This window comes from Muntiacus reevesi, chromosome 6 (assembly GCF_963930625.1).
Source record: "Muntiacus reevesi chromosome 6, mMunRee1.1, whole genome shotgun sequence".
NCBI lineage: Eukaryota > Metazoa > Chordata > Mammalia > Artiodactyla > Cervidae > Muntiacus > Muntiacus reevesi.
In genome coordinates this window covers 26881256-26901042 of record NC_089254.1, presented here as the reverse complement: position 1 = coordinate 26901042, position 19787 = coordinate 26881256, and the positions used below count along the sequence as shown (strand labels likewise).

The window sequence follows — 19787 nt, the reverse complement described above, 5'->3', positions numbered from 1 at the left end:
AACATAGCTAGCCGCATGGCTGCGGGTTGCTCAGTGGCTCCGCGGCCGAAGGCGGCCTCAGAAGGGCCGGCCGGCGTCTTGCCTTGCCTAGAATTGCCTACCTACGCGGCCGCTTGTGCGCTTGTGAATAGCCGCTACTCCTGCCTGGTGGCGGGGCCGCACCGAAGACACATCGCCCTATCGCCGCGCTATCTTAACAGGAAACGCACCGGTATTCGAGAACAGCTCAATGCAGAGCTCCTGCGCTATTCCGAGAGGTACTGGTCTCTTACATTTTTTGTTCCCAGAGGGGACATAATCATAACGTTAATAATCTTAACGTTGCCTGCCGCTCCCTTGGGGCACGGGATGGGGCAGCAGGTGGACGTTTAGTGGCAACAGAAGAGGGTCGCACCAGTTTCCGCGAGTTTAGCTCCGGGGCATTCTGGATTCGCAGTCCACCTCGGGAGACTAGTGCCTCCCTGGTCAAGATCTCTGCTGAGTCCATTTCGTAGGCAGGAAAGAAAACGTTACGGTGACAGGAATTATGTAAGCGGAAGGGGTAAAGAAGCTCGTTGCAAGACAGGTAGAGATAAAAATAGACCAGGGTTCTGGAGACCGGCTAGTTCTGTATGTTTTCTCATTTGATGATGGAAGTTTGGAATGCAGTAGTTAAAAACATTCTCACTATATAGAAAATTATACGCGAAGCGTTAATACTTCGTTTAATTATTTATAAACCACGAAGGTTGGTTTTGTTTTGACCCTGGTTCTTTCCCAGAGTTTTTTTCCTCTTGGACCTGATCAGGGATGAATGAAATACTATTCACCTTGTTTGCTTTTTAAGAATAGGAAAGCCTGTTGCTTTTGAAGTTGAAAAAAACCTTCTAGTGCATTTAAAGTAAGATATTGGAAAATCACTTGGGCAGAGTTTCTCAAGGGATCCTGAACCCTACACAGATTAAGGATCTAGAATTTACAGCTTCCTCCAAGCACGGGCACACACTTTCACTTGTGGGTCTATCTTGTATACTAGAGAATTGGGGAATAAAACCAAAGAAACAAGACCCTTATTTCAGGAGCTATAAGCGCTAGTAAAAGAGATATAGGCCAGATAAATCCAATGAAATGTTAAAATCTGACAAATCTAAGTTATAGTAAAGAGTGGTGAATTGGATCTTAGGACCTTTGAGAACAACTTGATAGGAGGAGGGAACTTCTGAGTAGCATTCTGGGCAAAAAGAGTGGCATAAATGAATGGATACTAGTTGTGAAATAGTATACTTTGACCAGATAATTGTGAGCACTTTATAACTAAAGTTGATATATCAGGAGAAAGACATTGGGTACAGCTGAAAAGCTGGGCCGTTAGGGGTGGGTGGATCAGAGACGGGGTGGAGGATAATTCAGAGGATGGCCATTTTGCCCCTTTCCTGCCTTTGCCAGGTGTTTTAGGTTTTTGATTTTCTGTTGGCTTAAGCTGGAAACTGGGTTACCACTTCATCCTCTAGGTAGCCTCCAACTCAGAAAACACTTGACACACTCTTGAGACAGTGGTATCTCTGGGATATAATCAGATTTGTAGTTTAAGAAACCACTTGATAGTGTTAGGTGGTGGTTTAAGGAGGGTGAGACAGTAAGCATGGAGGATATGTTTATAATTAAGAAACTGTTACAAAGTGTAGAGAAAATTGATTAGAGAGTTTGCATTGGGAGAGTTAAGGATATGTAAGGTAGTCATAAAATCTGGAAACATAATTAAATCTTTGATCTATAACCTATTAATGGCTCCACTTGACAGAATTGGGATAGTGTGACCCTGTGGCCTCAATTGCACTCTGAACAGATCTGAACTCCCCACCTGACCCTGATATTTTTGGAGTGTGCTGAAAACTCCAGTTTATTCTGTGCAAATGGGGTGCCATAGATTAATAATGAGGGACAAAACATTGAACATATCAATAATTGTAATAGTGATCAACCATTTATCATATATAGTTTGTTTCCAGACTTTGGGGCCATCCTGTACCATCAGAGAGGACCTGCTTCTCTGTTTAAGAAACGAGGAAAGGAAAGAGTTGAGAATAGCTCTTACATTAGTCATCTCAGCAGCAGCCCTATTTGACAGATTGTCCACCTTTTTTCCCCCAGTGACAATTTTTTTTAAAATGATCGAAAAATCTGCTTAGAGAAAGTAGTTTTCTAAAAATCACATTAAAACTTCTGTCTTTGAGAGGTCATTAATGACAGCTCTTGAGTTATTTGAAAATGGCAAATATGTTCCCTCCCGGTAGTTCCAGTTTGTTAATTCAGAATGTCTCAAAGCACAAGTGAGCTACCAGTTTCCATGAAGAGTCCGTGTTTACTCAACTTCTTCAGGATAGGTGGTGGTTTAGTCGCTAAATCCTGACTGACTCTTGCGACCCCATGGACTGTAGCCTGCCAGGTTCCTCTGTCCATGGGATTCTCCAGGCAAGAATACTGGAGTGGGTTGCCATTCCCTTCCCCATCTTCAGTGTAGAGGCGGCCTTTATCCTCATGTATAATATATAAAAGTCTTAAGTGTGCTTGCAGTCTATTGATCACTTAAATTTGATATGATTGTTCTCTCAATATCTCAAGTGAGGCTACCACTCTGCCTGGAAACATACTTAGGATGGTTTCAGAAAAGCAAGAGCGGAAAAGATATAATGTTCAGGTGTCTGTCTTCTGATGATTTTTAGTATATTTTATGCAATGAGTTGTTTCCCAAAATTGACACAAGCCGTAGGTAGCAGTTCTGAACCCTGCAGAACTCCGTTCGCTCTCTTGAAACATACTTTACTGAACTTAAAGATAATATTAGATTAGCCACATGATTCATTTGGGTTTTTTAAAAACCCAAACGAACCTTCTGGTCAACCCAATATGATATACCAACACAATTAGGGGGAAAAAAATCATTTAGAGCTCTAATACAATAAAATGTATTTCAGTGTGATAACACTCAAGCATGGCTACCTGGAAAGAATGAAGTAGTTAGACGCCTCCTGAAGCTGCATCTTGAATCATTGTGAAATTATTAGTTGCAAATGTAGAGTGATGCGGGGCTTTTGAGTTGACAGCTCACGTCACCTACAGTGTCTATAGTGGTAAAATGCTCTCACAAAACAGTCTACTCTTGAATTCATATACTAGTTATATTCCTGAACATTTTAATTGATACTGAAACCATGCAAAGATGATTTTATGTTCATAATTACACACATTAAGTTAGGTACTATAGTCGACTGTTTATAAATACTTAGAAAATGAGGCTTGTCCTCTCATTTAAGTCATGCGGACCCAGGGACAATTTTCATTGTGTCAGGCTGTTTTTACATGGCAGGATGTCTCCCATCCCTGGCCTTCACAGGTGTGACAACTATGATTTATCCCACAAACTCCCAAATGCCACTTACGGGACAGCAGCATCCCCCCACTGGAAACTGATGTGGGGAAACAAAGTCTTGTTTTTGTTTTTTGTCTGATATGGCAGTTATTTTTACCCCCTCCTTGCTCTTCTGTTTTCTGGGTCTCTAATATTGTCTGGCCTGGCGTGCTGTGATTCATGGGGTCGCAAAGAGTCGGACACGACTGAGTGACTGAACTGAACTGAACTGAATATTGTCTTAGTGATGGTATGGCTCCTGTTTAGGAAAGCTACATGCAGAAATTAGTAATTCAAAGAAAGGCTTTCTGGAGTAAATCTCAGTGTGTATGGATTTCCTAATTGGGTAATTAAGTTGTATTCCAGTGACTCCTGGCTGTTTTAAAAACAACTTGCTCCTAGGTATACATTCTTTCTTTTATTCTGTGTGAACCATTCTAGAAGTTTGAGTTCACCAAAAATGTTCTCTGCTCTCAGAGACCTTAGAGTCCTCTCTGGAATCGAAACATATAAGCAAAGATAAACAAGAACAGTGATAAGCTTTCTCAGGCTTCCCAGGTGGCTAGTGGTAAAGAACCCACCTGCCAATGCAGTAGACCCCTGGGTCAGGAGAAATGCCCTGGAGGAGTGTGTGGCAACCCCCTCCAGTACTCTTGCCTGGAGAATCCCACGGACAGACTGCTGTAGGCCTGGTAGAAACAGTCCGTGGGGTCGCAGAGTCCATGCGCGCTGTCCTCAGAGTCCTCGAGGAGTGGAGCTTTGCCGGGGAGTCGGGGAAGCTTGCTGAAACAGGTCATGGCTGTGGCAGTGAAGCCACCAGCTCCGCCTCCTTAACTACTTACAGTTTTTTAATAACTTGGAAATAGTTGTTGTTCAGTCCCTCAGTCGTGTCAGACTCTCTGCGGCCCCGTGGACTGCAGCGCATCAGGCCTCCCTGTCTTTGGAAATAGTAGTTGCCCCTACTCCTGACTGTCAAGCTACAGATGACAGTGTCGGAGTCAGTTCTCAAAAGCTAATATAATTGTATTTCTTACTTCCTTACACTAGCAACAGTTGCAATTTGGGGATTTTTCTCCATCAAGTTATTGGCTTTAATATTCAGGGCTTCAACTTTTATCCTAATACTTCTCTTGCTACATGCCGTCTAGTACAGATATTCAGAAATGGTGGGTAATACCAAAATTGCCTTGATTCAGTAATAGTCACAGAATGACCTTTTTCTTACTAAGTCTCATTTTTTACTTCTCATTCTAGCATAACTAAATTCAAATGGACAGCAAATGGGGAAGAAGGATCAACTTACTGCTCTTGGATAATGGACGTTTTGTTTCTGGGTATTGAATAATTATTTTTAAGTTAGCCATTATTTTGGAACCTTTGGGTGAAATTGAACCACTAAAGTTGTTACAGGCTAATCATATGTTATTGTATATGTGTATATTTTCGCCATGGGTGTGACTGTATTAGGAGATACATACTTTCTGGACTCGGAATCCATACAATGGCTTAGTGTAACAGAGGGTAAATGACATCTCCTCTCCTTTTTTACAGCCTTTTAGGTGTGCCCGTTGCTTACGATAACATCAGAGTGGTGGGTGAGTTAGGGGATATTTATGATGACCAAGGACACATTCATCTTAACATTGAAGCAGATTTTGTTATTTTCTGCCCTGAACCAGGGCAAAAACTTATGGTATGTATGTATCTTTTTTCCTATTGTTCTTTGTACAGTTATTAAATTATGTAATTTGGAAAAATTTAAGAGATTGTACACTTTGGGATTTTACAAGGATTGTTATTTCAGGTAACTAAAAATCATTTTTAAAGAAAGTTTTTCAGTTTAGGTTTTTAATTTTTACTGAAGTGTAGTTGATTTGCATTGTTCTGTTTCAAGTGGAAAGTGATTCAGTTTAGATACATGTATATATATATTTTTCAGATTCTTTTCTGTTATAGATCATTACAGGATACTGCATATAGTTCCCTGTGCTACACAGTAGGTCCTTGTTGTTAACCCTAACCTCCTAATTTAGCCCCTCTCCCCTTCCCCTTTGGTGACCCTAAGTTTGTCCTTCGTGGATCTGTTTCTGTTAAATAAGTTTATTTGTATCCTGTTTTTAAATTCCACATGTAAGTGATATCATATGTTTATCTGTTCTTCTCTGCCTCACTTAACTTCACTTAGTATGGTAATCTCTAGGTCCAGTCATGTGGCTATCAGTGGCATTTCATGGCTGAGTAGTATTTCAGCAGGTATAACACATCTTTATCCGTTCATCTGTGGATGGGCACTTGAGTTGTTCCATGTCTTGGGTGTTATGCTACTGTGAACATTGGAAGCATGTATCTTTTTCAAGTAGAGTTTTTGTCTTTTCTAGATATATGCCCAGGAGTGGAATTGCTGGATCATATGGGACTCTGCTTTTAATTTTTTAAGGGACCTCCATTACTGTTCTCCATACTGGTTGCATCAGTTTATATTCCCAGCGACAGTGTAGGCGGGTTCCCTTTTCTCCATGCCCTCTCCAGCGTTTATTGTTCGTGGACTTCTGTTCTGATACCTGTGCAGTGACAGTCACATTGCATCTGCGCACTTTTCTAGTAATAAGCCATGTTGAGCTTCTTTTCATGGGCCTTTAGACATCTGTATGTCTGTATATGTGCAATACTGTTTTAAGTTACTGGTCTTTTCATTTCAAAAGCATTGCTACTATCGTGTATTGGTACTTTTTTCTAATTTATCATATTATACTCTCATACTTACTGCTTTCTAGATCCCACCAGAGAAACTTGGCTACCTCCTTTGTTGTGAAGATATTATTCTATACAATTCTAAAATTTTGATAGTTTTTCCTTTCCTCATTGAGTACTTAATTGAGAAAAATTGAATGCAAAGTATAGTGTTCTCATATACATCTCACTCTACCCACCCCCAAAAAACCACACATAACGTTTCTCTTATTATTGATAAGATGTGGTGCATTATAATTGTTGAGCCAATATTGATACATTAAGTAAAGTCTATGGTTTATAGTAGAGTTCACTGTTTCTGTTGTACCTTCTGTGGGTTTTGACAAAGGTATAATGAGATGAATCCAACATTCCTATGGAATAATTGGTCACTGCTCTAAAAATCCTGTGTGTTCTGCCTATCCATTGCTCCCTCTCCCCCTGGAAACCATGGCAACTACTTTTTTTTTTTTTTAATTGTCTCCATAGATTTGCCTTTTCCAGAATATCATATAGTGGAATCATAGAGTATGTAACCTTTTCAGATTGGTTTCTTTCACTTGGCACTATATGTTTAAGGTTCCTCCATGTCTTTCTCTTGATAGCTTACTTTTGTTTCAGAATAACATTCCATTGTATAGATGTACCAGTTTGTACAGACCACCTAGAAGGTACCATTCTGGACTCCAGACTCCTTATGGTGATAGACAGGTTTTACTCTTGTCACATGTGGAAGGAGGTGCTGACATTAAACCACATTGTATATATATATGTTATTTATAGTTCTGTAATTCAAAAGGTGATTTTTAAAAAAGCTTCAGGTTTTCATTCATCTAGTTTATATTCGTTGATTCTTAAGGAAATAGGAAACTTGGAAATTTTAATTTTAACCTTAAAATCATATAGCATGTATTGTTATTTTACTTTTAAAGTTTCTAATAATGTTATGATTTCATTAAAATAGCCATGCTCAAGGTGAGCTTTCTAAAAAAATTCTAGTGTTCCTAAACATATTTTAGTGTAACATGTGGTAAGCTTTAAATGAAGATCAGCTTTTTTGCTATTACGTCATGCCATTATTTTGGTATTTTCTCTTTGACGATCAGTTTAAAGATTGTAAGGTTCGTTTCATCCTTTTGGCACTCTTCTTGCTGTAATACTCATTTTTTCCCTCTTCTCAGGGCACAGTTAATAAAGTGTCCTCTAGCCACATCGGCTGCTTGGTCCATAAGTGCTTCAATGCCTCCATCCCTAAACCTGAGCAGATGCCAGCTGACCAGTGGCAGACGCTGCAGATAAACGTGGGTGATGAACTAGAATTTGAAGTATTTCGTTTAGACTCAGATGCTGCTGGAGTATTCTGCATTCGGGGAAAGCTAAATATCACTAGGTCAGTTCCTAAGTACATTATTACCATTTTGATACTTAATCATTTCTACTTAATTCTGAATTTAGGAAACATAAGTCCCTCTTTTAAAAGTTAATTTATTAGACTATTTGTACTTCTAAACCACAGAGTCAATGTAAATATGAATCTTAAGTGTTATGACAGTGCATTGAATATTCTAAAGCTCTGCATCTAAGTGGTCTACATTGTAATGATTCAATTTTTCAAAGTATTGTCATGTTAATGTTAACATTAACAACTAGTATGTTGTTAATCTTTTTTTTAAAAAAGTTAATCCTTGAACTTGAGACTACTAGAAGCTTAATTATATTAACATAACTGTTAGTGTTTTGTTTTTACACAGTCAAAACAAAAATTATTTGATTATTGTCATTATATCAGGTAGATCATTTTAATTTCTGTATTCTTCTTGTTTGGAATTCTTCTAGGAAATACTCTGATCCTGACCCTGGTTTTATGGCAGGGCCTAGTTGAGGGGTCATACTTCCTCTGTTATCAAGGCAGAATCTAGAAAAAGTTGCTAAGAAATGAGAATATGGGTTAAAGTTTTAGAGCAGCTGTCCAACAGAACTTTCTGTAATGATAGAAGTGTGCTGTATGTGTGCAATATAGTAGCCTCACTCTTGAGGAATTGAAATGTGTGACTAGTATGTCACTGAGGAAGTGGGTTTTTAACATTACCTTATTGAAATTAAATAGTTCTGTGTGGCTATTGCTAATTCAAGGGACAGCAGTTCTATAGAGAGCTACTTCACTGATCTTTGTTTTTTTTTTACTTATATAAAATACTCAGAGCTTTGCAGCATAATACTGCTTCATGAGTGCTCACTCAGTCGTGTCAACTCTTCACAACCCCATAGACTGTGGCCCGTGAAATTCCTCTGTCCGTGGGGTTCTCCAGGCAAGAATCCTGGAGTGGGTTACCATGCCCTCCTCCAGGGGATCTTCCCAACCCAGAGATCAAACCTATGTCTTACGGTCTCCTGCATTGGCAGGCAGATTCTTTAAAACTAGTGCCACCTGGGAATCCAGTACTGCTTCAGCACAGTTTAAGAAGAACAAGGAAACGAGGATTGGGATAGTAGATGGGGAACGCCAACATTTTGATAAATACCAGAAGTGTGTTTTCTCCCTATCAGATGTTACTGGTTTGACTAATAAGGCTGGGTGGTGATTTTTAGGGTTCAGCATTTTCTGAACCATATTAAAATTCAGAAACCCTGTTTTGACAAAACTTTTATGTCATTTTTATGTGTGAAACAGTCTGGGAAAAATACTTGGGAAACAAAAAATTTAACACGTCTAAGAGTATCAGTGTGCTGGGAGATGATGGAATATTTGAAATCTGTGTCACAGTCATTTATTTTGTACTACGGTCACAATTTAGAAAGACTTTACCATGTTGGAATATTCTTGGTCTTACTTTGTTCTTTTATTTTTGCTTAATGCCCTGTAAATGTTTTTAATTCTTATAGTTTACAAACCAAGTGCTCTGCAGTTCCTGAAAAAGCACCAGAAACTGGCGCTGATGAACCTGTCGAAAAACCTCCAAAGAAGAAAAAGAAAAAGAAGAAAGACCGAGAGTCATGTGAAGCGGAAGGCGGTGCCACAGAGCCAGCAGAATTTGCAGATGTCACCGTGAAGGACGAGACAGACCTGCAGGTTAGTAACAGTGTGAATGGCCTCTGGGAGGGAGAGCCGAAGAAGAAGAAGAAGAAGAAGAAAAAGCACCAGGAAGATCGGGACCAAGAGCCTGTTTTCCAAGGCAGTGACTCCAGTGGTTATCAAAGTGACCATACAAAGAAGAAGAAGAAAAGAAAGAGTGAGGAGGCTGAACTTACACCACTCGTGGAACATGCACCTAAAAAGAAAAGGGAAAAGTAATTTTCTTTTGTGTGATTTAAATATGATTTGGTTTTTTAAAGAAGATTTATACACAGTAGATGACTAACGTTTAATTAAGAAATGTTTTGTATTGCAGTATTTTGCCTAACAGGGAACATTTTGATTAGTTTAGTTTGGGGTACTAAAATTAATTTGGGAAATATCAGTATTATTAAAGTGCCATTTATTGTATACAGAATAGAAAGGTAAGACCTACCTTCATTCTTCCAGTGGATACATTCTAAATAAAATGGTTTCTACAGTCCCAAGACTAACAAAAGGACTTTTGTAATACAGTGATATAATATATATCATAAAGAATGAGTTTTGAGCTTGGGTGGTGGTGGTTACAGGTTTTGAATTTAGTCATACTGTTACATGCCATGTCATTAGGCTTTGTTTAAAATTTAAATCATTTACCAGTTTAGGGTTTTTGTTTGTTTAATCATGGCTACTGCGTACTTTTGTTGTTTACCTTGGGATGGTTTGTCAGAGGTATTTCTGAAGTTTTCAGAGCTCGTTATAAACTGCCCTCTTTAGAACCATAGCCCTGCCCATGGATCATGAGTTAGGAGACAGTGCTATTCTTTCCTTCTCTGTGCATGTGTGGTGTGTTCTTTTCTCTCTCAGAGGAAGAGTCTGATGAAGACAGGATAAAGGTGATTCTGACTAGTAGGGAATTTCCCTATTTTTAATAACTGAGTTAAGCTACTAGAAATTATTACAAAAACAGTTATTCACTGCTTTCACTGAGAAAATGTGGAATATGTCTTAACTATTGGAAAACATTGAAGAATGAATGGATAAGTGAGTTCGGCCTGATAATCAATGCAAGGTTGTGTTCATTCATTCAACAAAATTCAATGTATTTGTGTTACACATAGTAGACCATTATTCTAAGGTCGGGGGTATAATGGCAAACAAGGCAGAAATGATTCCTTCCCTCATGGAATGTCATAGGAGAGAGAGATGCACCCATACAATATAAGTAAGAAAAGATCGAGAATTACTAATGCTGGTAAGTTCTAAAAGAAGATTCTCTCTTCCCCCTTCTGTGATCCACGGCAGCCCCTTTCAGCTGCCATTTATCTAGTATCAGACGTAGTACTGCTCTTACTCTGTTTAATGTCTGTACCAATAGAAGATAGAGTTGGGAGAGTCATTCATGATGTTTGTCTATAAACAGATGTGCCAGACAGTGGAAAGGGGTGAGCCAGTGTCTTTTCTTACCATTAAGTTCATGTGGCTATTTAGCCCTCACAATGAAGCTAGTCCGGTTTGAGATGAGGTGTCAGTATAAAACATATCAGACTTTGAAGATGTACAAAGAAAGAATGCAAAATACCTCAGTTTTGTATATTGATGAGATTGTAATATTTTGGTATAGTGGAGTAAATAAAATATTGGCTTTTTCGGTTTTTGTTTTTGCTTTTTAATTTAAAAATTGTATCTGAGGCCTGTATTATCTTTGTTTCGTAGAGCACTGCTTTGAAGGATGAGTTGAAAAAGATTTAGAATAACCCAGTCATGTCCACAGGGTTTAACGTAGTGCCGTACCTAGAAAATGTTTTATGAATGCTTCCTTAAAATTTTTAAATTTGAATACATAATTGTAATGTCTGACTTAATATTAAAAGTTAATGGTTTAGTGAAACAATTCTAAATTCCTGATGGTAATGGCCTATCAAGCTGTTAAATTAATGCTGTTCATAGCAAAATACATCCTCACATGTTATGTTTACATTTTTTTTAAGAAAAAAGTATGCTGAACTTGAAACTAAATTTATCCATGGTTTTTCACAATGACAGTAGCAGAACTGGTCATTTGCCTTGCCTATAACAGTGACAGATTTTATCTGATACAGAAACCTCTGATTATGGTATCATCCATATATCCTTCAAAACATTTCTTACATGCTACACTAATCTAGGTTTTTCCTTTTCTATCTTGGAATTTGCTCATTAAAATCCACTAGCGTAGCCTAAACCTCGTACCTTGTCTTCAGTTCCTATTAATCACTGGAAATATAAGTTTGAAATGTATTTAGGGCTATGCTTCCCACAACCCCAGTCATACGCCCCATCATAGTAAACACTTCATACAACTTAGTATGAAAAAAGGCAAACACAATCAAAATATGGGCAGAAGACCTAATTGACATTTCTCCGTTTCTTAAAAAACTGGAAATAGAACTACCATATGACCCAGCAATACCACTTCTGGGCATTCACACTGAGGAATCCAGATCTGAAAGAGACACGTGCACCCCAATGTTCATCGCAGCACTGTTTATAATAGCCAGGACATGGAAGCAACCTAGATGCCCATCAGCAGATGAATGGATAAGGAAGCTGTGGTACATATACACCATGGAATATTACTCAGCCGTTAAAAAGAATTCCTTTGAAGCAGTTCTAATGAGATGGATGAAACTGGAGCCCATTATACAGAGTGAAGTAAGCCAGAAAGATAAAGAACATTACAGTATACTAACACATATATATGGAATTTAGAAAGATGGCCCTATATGCAAAACAAAAAAAGACGCAGAAGTACAGAACAGACTTTTGAACTCTGTGGGAGAAGGTGAGGGTGGGATGTTTTGAAAGAACAGCATGTATATTATCTGTGGTGAAACAGACCACCAGCCCAGGTGGGAGGCATGAGTCAAGTGCTCGAGCCTGGTGGGCTGGGAAGACCCAGAGGAATCAGGTGGAGAGGGAGGTGGGATGGGGGACCAGGATGGGGAATACATGTAACTCTATGGCTGATTCATGTCAATGTATGACAATACCCACTGAAAAATTAAAAAAAAAAAAAAAAAGACATTTCTCCAAACAAGGCATACAGATGAAGTACAAATCAAAACGACAGTGGGTGTCACTTCACAGAGGTCATCATTAAGAAGTCTAGAAATGATAAATGCTGAGAAAGTGTGGAGAAAAGAGAAGACCCCTGCACTGTTAGTAAGGATTTAAATTAGTGCAGCTGCTGTGGAGAACAGCATGGAGGTTCCTTAAAAAACCAAAACCGTATGACCCAGGAATCCCAGTACTGGGCATATACCCATAGAAAACCATAAATAAAGGTGACATGTTCACTCTAGTATTATACACAATACCCAGGATAGAGAACCATCCTAGATGTCCATCCACATCTGAATGGATAAAGGAGCTGCTGTACCTATATACAAGGGGATGTTACCGAGTGATCGATAGATCAGGTTGAAATAATAGCATTTGCAGCAACAGGGAATGAACCAGTGACAACTAAGTGAAGTAAGGCAGAGGAAGACAAAGACCACACGGGATCACTGATAGGTGGACTCCAGCGTTTGAATGCAGGGGCCAAAGGAAGAACAGACTCGCTTCGAAAACCCACTGAGTGTTACAGAAGGGACAGCGTCAGGGGAGGGAATGTGTCAGGAGACTGGCCTGACGTAGACACGCTCACATGTATAAACTAGGTCACCAGCAAGGGGGAGCTCTGCTGGGCAACACACTGTAATGACCGGTAGGCCAAAGCATCGGGATCACAGAGGATATGCACCTCTATATATACCTAAGTCAAGATGTGCACCTCCAGCAAACACTGTACATCAACTATACCCCAACACGAAGTACACATAAACTTGACAACTAGAGGAAATGCCTACCGTCCCCTCAGGCCTCAGTGACCCGGGATGGTGACACATTCCTGGAGTTTGAACAGCCTTCCAACCAGGGCCGGACCCTCCTGGGGCTGAGGGAGCTGAGGAGGATGACCAAGAAATGAGGCCCCTAAGGACCTCTAGCGTTTATCCGTTCTAGAAGAAACAACCCTCTCCAGAGCAGGGCTGCCTGTCCATGACTAAAACAATCCCAGCACACAGACACGGGAGACCAACTGTGCTGAGTAGCTTGGAAAAGGCGTCTGATGGCCATGCCTCCGATGCTGGCCTTCTTACCTCCAGCGTCTTAAGAGTCACCCCGCTCGTAGATGATCGCACTCTAGGCAGAACACGTGTGGGAGGCTTGGGATTTGCCTCGGGTGAGGAAGTGAAGAATGATGAAGTAGTGAGCACAAGCCTGGGTGTGTGTCCTGACACAGGCCCATGTGCAATGCAGGGACAGGACCTGCACTTAGCTTTGCTGCACCAAGGAGCAGAGTGGAGAAATGCTGCCGCTTTGTGGCCATTTTGTGTAACAACTAAAACTAGGGCTCCGAGGAGCTTTGCACTCACAAGGCCCTAGGGGCTGTGAATGACTCTTGTCCTTAAGAAACAGCCTTGGGATGGGTAATTGAGTAAGAATCGGAAAATGGACAGCCTTTCAAGAAGCCAACTGCAGCAGGTAAATTTACTCACAACACTAACAAGTACAAAGATCCCCTTGTCACACATTATTAGAGAAAGGAAAAGGAAACCTACAGGAGATATATCCCCCTCCACCCATCAGATGGTGGTCAAAAAGTCTACAAAAACAATCAGTGCTGCAAAGGGCCTGCAGAGAAGGGAATCTTATGCCAGAATGTGAATGAAAATTGCCAACAGCCATATGGAATTGAGCATGGGGGTTCCCTAAAAACGTGAAGATGCAGATATTGTGTGATGCAGAAATCTTACTCTTGGGCATACATCCGGATCAAACTATAGTTGGAAAAAGACATCCACCCCAACCTACACTACAACACTGTTTTCAAGAGCCAAGACATGGAAGCAATCAGAATGTCCATGGAGAGATGAAAAAGAAGATATGGTACATATATTCAAAGGAATGGTACTCAGCCATCCAAAAAAAAGAATACCATTTGCAGCAACACAGAAGGAACGAGCCGTGATGATATGAGGGGAAGTAACTCGGAGAGGAAGAGAGATATCGTATGGGATCACTGTTAGGTGGAATCTAAAATGTGACACAAAGGAACTCATTTCCAAAGCAACAGAATCTCAGACTTTAAAAAGCCACTTTGTGGTACAAAAGAGGTCACATCAGGAGGAAGGGGTCAACGAGGACACAGATTAATATATGTATTCTTTAGAATATGAACCTAGAGCATCAAAAAGTACATAGTGTATAGCACCAGGAACCCTATTCAACAGTGCATAAAACCTTATAAGGGCAAAGCTCCTAATACAGACTGGATATTCACCTACATAGACCTGAATCAAGTTGCTGGACACTTGTAACAAACTCAATACTGGATATCAACTATATCCCAATAGAAAATAAAAGTTAATTTTCAAGTAAGTGAAAATAACAGCTCTATTCCCCTCTGCCCTCTGTGATCCAGGCTCCTGTCGCAAACCCAGACACATTCCCACTGGTGCACAACCACGTTCCACATCCATTTATAACCCAGGAACAGAACTTGTACTCAGCTTTGTTGCCCCAAAACCTGAGTGGGGCATACAGAAATGCTGCCTCCTTGTTGCCATTTTGTGTAACAACAACTAAAACTGGGTGTGAGAAGAACTTCATGCTCACAAGATGCGAGGGCCTAGAAGTGACTCCTGCCCTCAAGAAATAGCCTTGGAGTGGGTAATCGAATAAGAATTCCAAAAGGGACAAGTATATTTTATACACACTCTTTAAAAACAATAATACCTACAAAGATCCTGGTATCAAACATTAGGGAATGGAACATGAAATCTATAAGAGAGAAGTATCACCTCCACCCATCTTAATGGCCATCATCAAAAAGTCTACAGTCAATGCTGCCGAGGGCCTGCAGAAAAGGGAATCCTCCTACGCTGATGCTGGGAGTGGAAATTGCTGACAGCCAACTGGACTTGAGTATGGAGGTTCCTTAAAAACTTCAAGATGCAGATTCGTGATCTGAAATGCCACACTTGGGCGTACATACGGATTAAACTGTAGTTGGGAAAGACATATGCAGCCCAGCCTTCACTGCAGTATTGTTTCCAAGAGCCAAAATATGGGGGAAAAACAGAATATTCATTGAGAGATGAAAAAGATATGGTACACATATTGAAGGGAAGGTTACTCAGCCATCAAAAAGTAGGAAATAATGCCATTTACAGCAACATAGAAGGGACTAACCATGATTATATTAGGGAAAGTAAATCAGAGAGAAGAAGACAAATACATGAGATAACTGATAAGTTAGTTCTAAAAAGTGACACGAATTCATTTCTAAAACAGACACAGAATCTCAGACTTTGAAAAGGCACTTGGTTTTACAAAAGGGGTCACACTGTAAAGAAGGATTAAATCAGTATACTAGGATTAGCATGGGCATCCCTGGAGGGCAGACAGTAAAGAATCCAACTGCAATGCAGGAGACCTGGGTTCAATCCCTGGGTTGGGAGGAATTCCTGGAGGAGGAAATGGCAACCCACTCCTGTATGCTTACCTGAAGAATTCCATGGGCAGAGCAGCCTCATGGGCTATCTTCCTTGGAGTTGCAGAAAATGGGACATGACTGAGCAACTGACACTTTCACACGCTTTTCTCAAGATTGACATCGGCGCACTTACCTAGTATATGTGCTGCTGAAGTGAGTACTGTGCAGTCTTGAATATACGAACCTATAGCATCAACAAGGACCTAGTATATAGCACAGGAAAGTCTACTCAACACTGTAAAATCCTATAGCTGCAAAGCTCCCTGAAAGACTGGATATTCACCTAAATATGCCTGAAACAAGTTGCTGGACCCCTGCAACAAACTCAGCATTGGAAATCAACTATTCACCAATAGAAAATAAACATTAATTCTTCAAATAAAATGAAATAACTGCTGTATTCCCCTTTGCACTTGGTGACCTGGGCTACTGTCGCAAATCCTGAGCCTAAGCAGCCTTGGAGCCCACAGCTGGATTGTCCTGAGTCTGAGCAAATTGAGAAGCATGTGCCAGCGGATGGGCCCCCATAGGACCTGAAGTGTTCGTCCTCTCTGGATCAAATCACATTCTTGAGACCCTGGCCATTCCCACACTGCTACAGCAAGTCTAGTGCACACAAGGACGGTGGACACTATGGGCTGGGAGACGTTTGAAAAGTCCTGGGATCCTGCAGGTCTCCCAGTGCTGCAGCGCTTTCCTCCAGCCTCCTGCCTTAGAGTCGACCCACTTGCAGATGACAGCACCCAAGGAGGCCTGATTTGGAGGACTTGGGATTTGTTTGGGGTGGGGAAATGAAGAATAAGGAAGAAATAATGAGACACAAGCCCTGGGTATCTGTTCTGGCAGATTCCATACCCATTTACAATCCAGGCACAGGACTTGCACTCAGCTTTGTTGCCCCAAGAGCCAGAGTGGGGCATACAGAAATGTCGCTGCTTTGTGGTCATTCTGTGTAACAACAACTCTTAAACTGGGCTTCAGAGGAACTGGGCTTCCCTGATAGCTCAGGGAATCAAGAATCTGCCTGCAGGGATAGATTGCCCACTCCAATATTCTTAGGCTTCCCTTGTGGCTCAGCTGGTAAATAATCCTCCTTCAATGCGGGAGACCTGGGTTTGATCCCTGAGTTGGGAAGATCCCCTGGAGAAGGAAAAGGCTACCCACTCTAGTATTCTGGCCTGGAGAATTCCATGGACTGTATAGTCCATGGGGTCACAAAGAGTTGAACACGGCTGAGAGGACTGGAAAAGGTCAATTTTCATTCCAATCCCAAAGAAAGGCAATGCCAAAGAATGCTCAAACTACCGCACAATTGCACTCATCTCACATGCTAGTAAAGATTCTCCAAGCCAGGCTTTAGCAATACGTGAACCGTGAACTTCCAGATGTTCAAGCTAGTTTCCGAAAAGGCAGAGGAACCAGAGATCAAATTGTCAACATCTGCTGGATCATAGAAAAAAACAAGAGAGTTCCAGAAAAACATCTTCTGCTTTATTGACTATGCCAAAGCCTTTGACTGTGTAGGTCACAATAAACTGTGGAAAATTCTGAAAGAGATGGGAATACCAGACCACCTGACTTGCCTCTTGAGAAACCTGTATGCAGGTCAAGAAGCAACAGATAGAACTGCACATGGAACAACGGACTGGTTCCAAATAGGAAAAGGAGTACATCAAGGCTGTATATTGTCACCCTGCTTATTTAATTTATATGCAGAGTACATCATGAGAAATGCTGGACTGGAGGAAGCACAAGCTGGAATCAAGATTGCTGGGAGAAATATCAATAACCTCAGATATGCAGATGGCACCACCCTTACGGCAGAAAGTGAAGAAGAACTAAGCCTCTTGATGAAAGTGAAAGAGGAGAGTGAAAAAGTTGGCTTAAACCTCAACATTCAGAAAATGAAGATCATGACATCCAGTCCCGTCACTTCATGGCAAATAGATAGGGAAAGAGTAGCTGACTTTGGGTTCCAAAATCACTGCAGATGGTGATTGCAGCCATGAAATTAAAAGACGCTTACTCCTTGGAGTGAAAGTTATGACCAACCTAGATAGCATATTAAAAAACAGAGACATTACTTTGTCAACAAAGGTCCATTTAGTCAAGGCTATGGTTTTTCCAGTAGTCATGTATGGATGTGAGAGTTGGACTATAAAGAAAGCTGAGCGCCAAAGAATTTATGCTTTTGAACTGTGGTGTTGGAGAAGATTCTTGAGAGTCCCTGGGACTGCAAGGAGATCCAATCAGTTCATCCTAAAGGAAGTCAGTCCAGAATATTCATTGGAAGGACTGATACTGAAGTTGAAACTCTAATACTTTGGCCACCTGATGGGAAGAGCTGACTCATCTGAAAAGACCCTGATGCTGGGAAAGATTGAGGGCAGGAGGAGAAGGGGACCACAGAGGATGAGATGGTTGGATGGCATCACTGACTCAATGGACATGAGTTTGGGTAAACTCCGGGAGTTAGTGATGGACAGGGAGGCCTGGCCTCTTGCAGTTCACAGGGTCGCAAAGAGTCAGACATGACTGAGCAACTGAACTGAACTGAGAGACTTTCACTTTCAGAGGAACTTTACACACACAAGGCCCTAAAGAATGTAAACCACTCCTGCCCTCAAGAAATAGCTTTGGGGTGAGTAATTGAAAAAGAATTTGAAAACAGGCCTACCAGAAGCCATTTCAGCAGATACATTTACACACACTAAAAACACTCTAAAACAAATAGTTTTAGACTATTTTCAGCAGATACATTTTACACACTCCAAAAACAAATAGTGCAGATACACATTTCCTCAATCGCACATTATTAGAGAAAGGAAAATGAAATCTACAATGAGATACATCCCCTTCCATCCACCACAGTGATCATCATCAAAAAGTCTAAACAGTCAATGCTGGAGAGGACCTGCAGAAAAGGGAACTGTCCTCTGCCAGTTCTGGGGATGGAAATTGCTCCAGACACTGAGAAGCACAGAATGGAGGTTCCTTAAAATCCTGAAGATGCAGATATCCTGTGACCCGACAATCCCACACTCGGGCTACATCCGGATCAACTGTAGTTGGAGAAGGCACATGGACCCCAATCTTCACTGCAGCACTATTTCCAAGCCAAGACATGGAAGCAACCAGAAAGTTCTTGGAGAGACGAAAGGGAAAAGTAGATGAGGTGCACATAAGCAAGGGAATGTTACTTAGCCACCAAACAGATGGAAACTGCCATTTGCGGCAACATAGAAGGACCTCGCCATGATCACAGTAGGTGAATTAAGTCAGACGGAGGAAGACAAATATCGTATAGCATCACTGATAGGTGGAATCTAAAAAGTGCCAGGAAGGAGCTCATTTCCAAAAAGGAAATAGATTCACAGACTTTGAAAAGTCACTTCATGCTACAGATGGGGTCACATCAAGAGAAGTTAGACCAGGATGCTGGGATTAACATATACATCCTTTAATACACAAACCCAGAGCACCATTAAGGACCTACCGTATAGCACAGGGAACCCTACTCAACACTCTATAGAAGCTTATGGGGCAAAGCTCTCGAAAAGACTGGATATTCATCTACATATACCTGAGTCAAATTGCTGAACACCTGCAACAGTCTCAACATTGAAATTCAACTAGATATCAATAGAAAATAAACATTAATTTTCCAAGTAAACTGAAATAACTGCTATATTCCCTATGCCCTTGGTGACCTGGGCTCCTATTGCAAACCAGGAGCCTGAGAAGCCTTGGGGACCACGGCTGGATTGTCTGGGAGATGAGGAACTGAGAAGGATGTGCCAGCAGATGAGAGCCACTGGACCTGAAGTGTTTGTCCCCTCTGGACCAAACCGCAGTCTTGAGACCCTGGCTGCCCCGGCACAGCTACTGCAGGCAGAATGCACATGAGGAGGGGGCTCCCGTTCAGCTGGAAGGTCTTTGAGAAGTCACGGGGCCCTGCAGGTCTCCCGATGCTGGGGTGCTTACTTCCAGTCTCCGTTCTTAGAGTCGCCCTACCTGCAGATGACAGCAAC

The 19787-nt window shown here is 41.1% G+C and overlaps 1 protein-coding gene across 1 annotated transcript; it reads left to right on the top strand.

Moving 5' to 3' along the window:
- Window positions 1-10828, top strand: POLR1F (RNA polymerase I subunit F). Its single transcript, XM_065939225.1, is given in 5 exon segments — window positions 1-257; window positions 4940-5081; window positions 7300-7508; window positions 9002-9389; window positions 9391-10828. Coding segments are annotated over 5 exon segments (1068 nt in total). The 5' UTR covers window positions 1-15; the 3' UTR covers window positions 9478-10828.
- Window positions 10829-19787: the final 8959 nt, after the last annotated feature.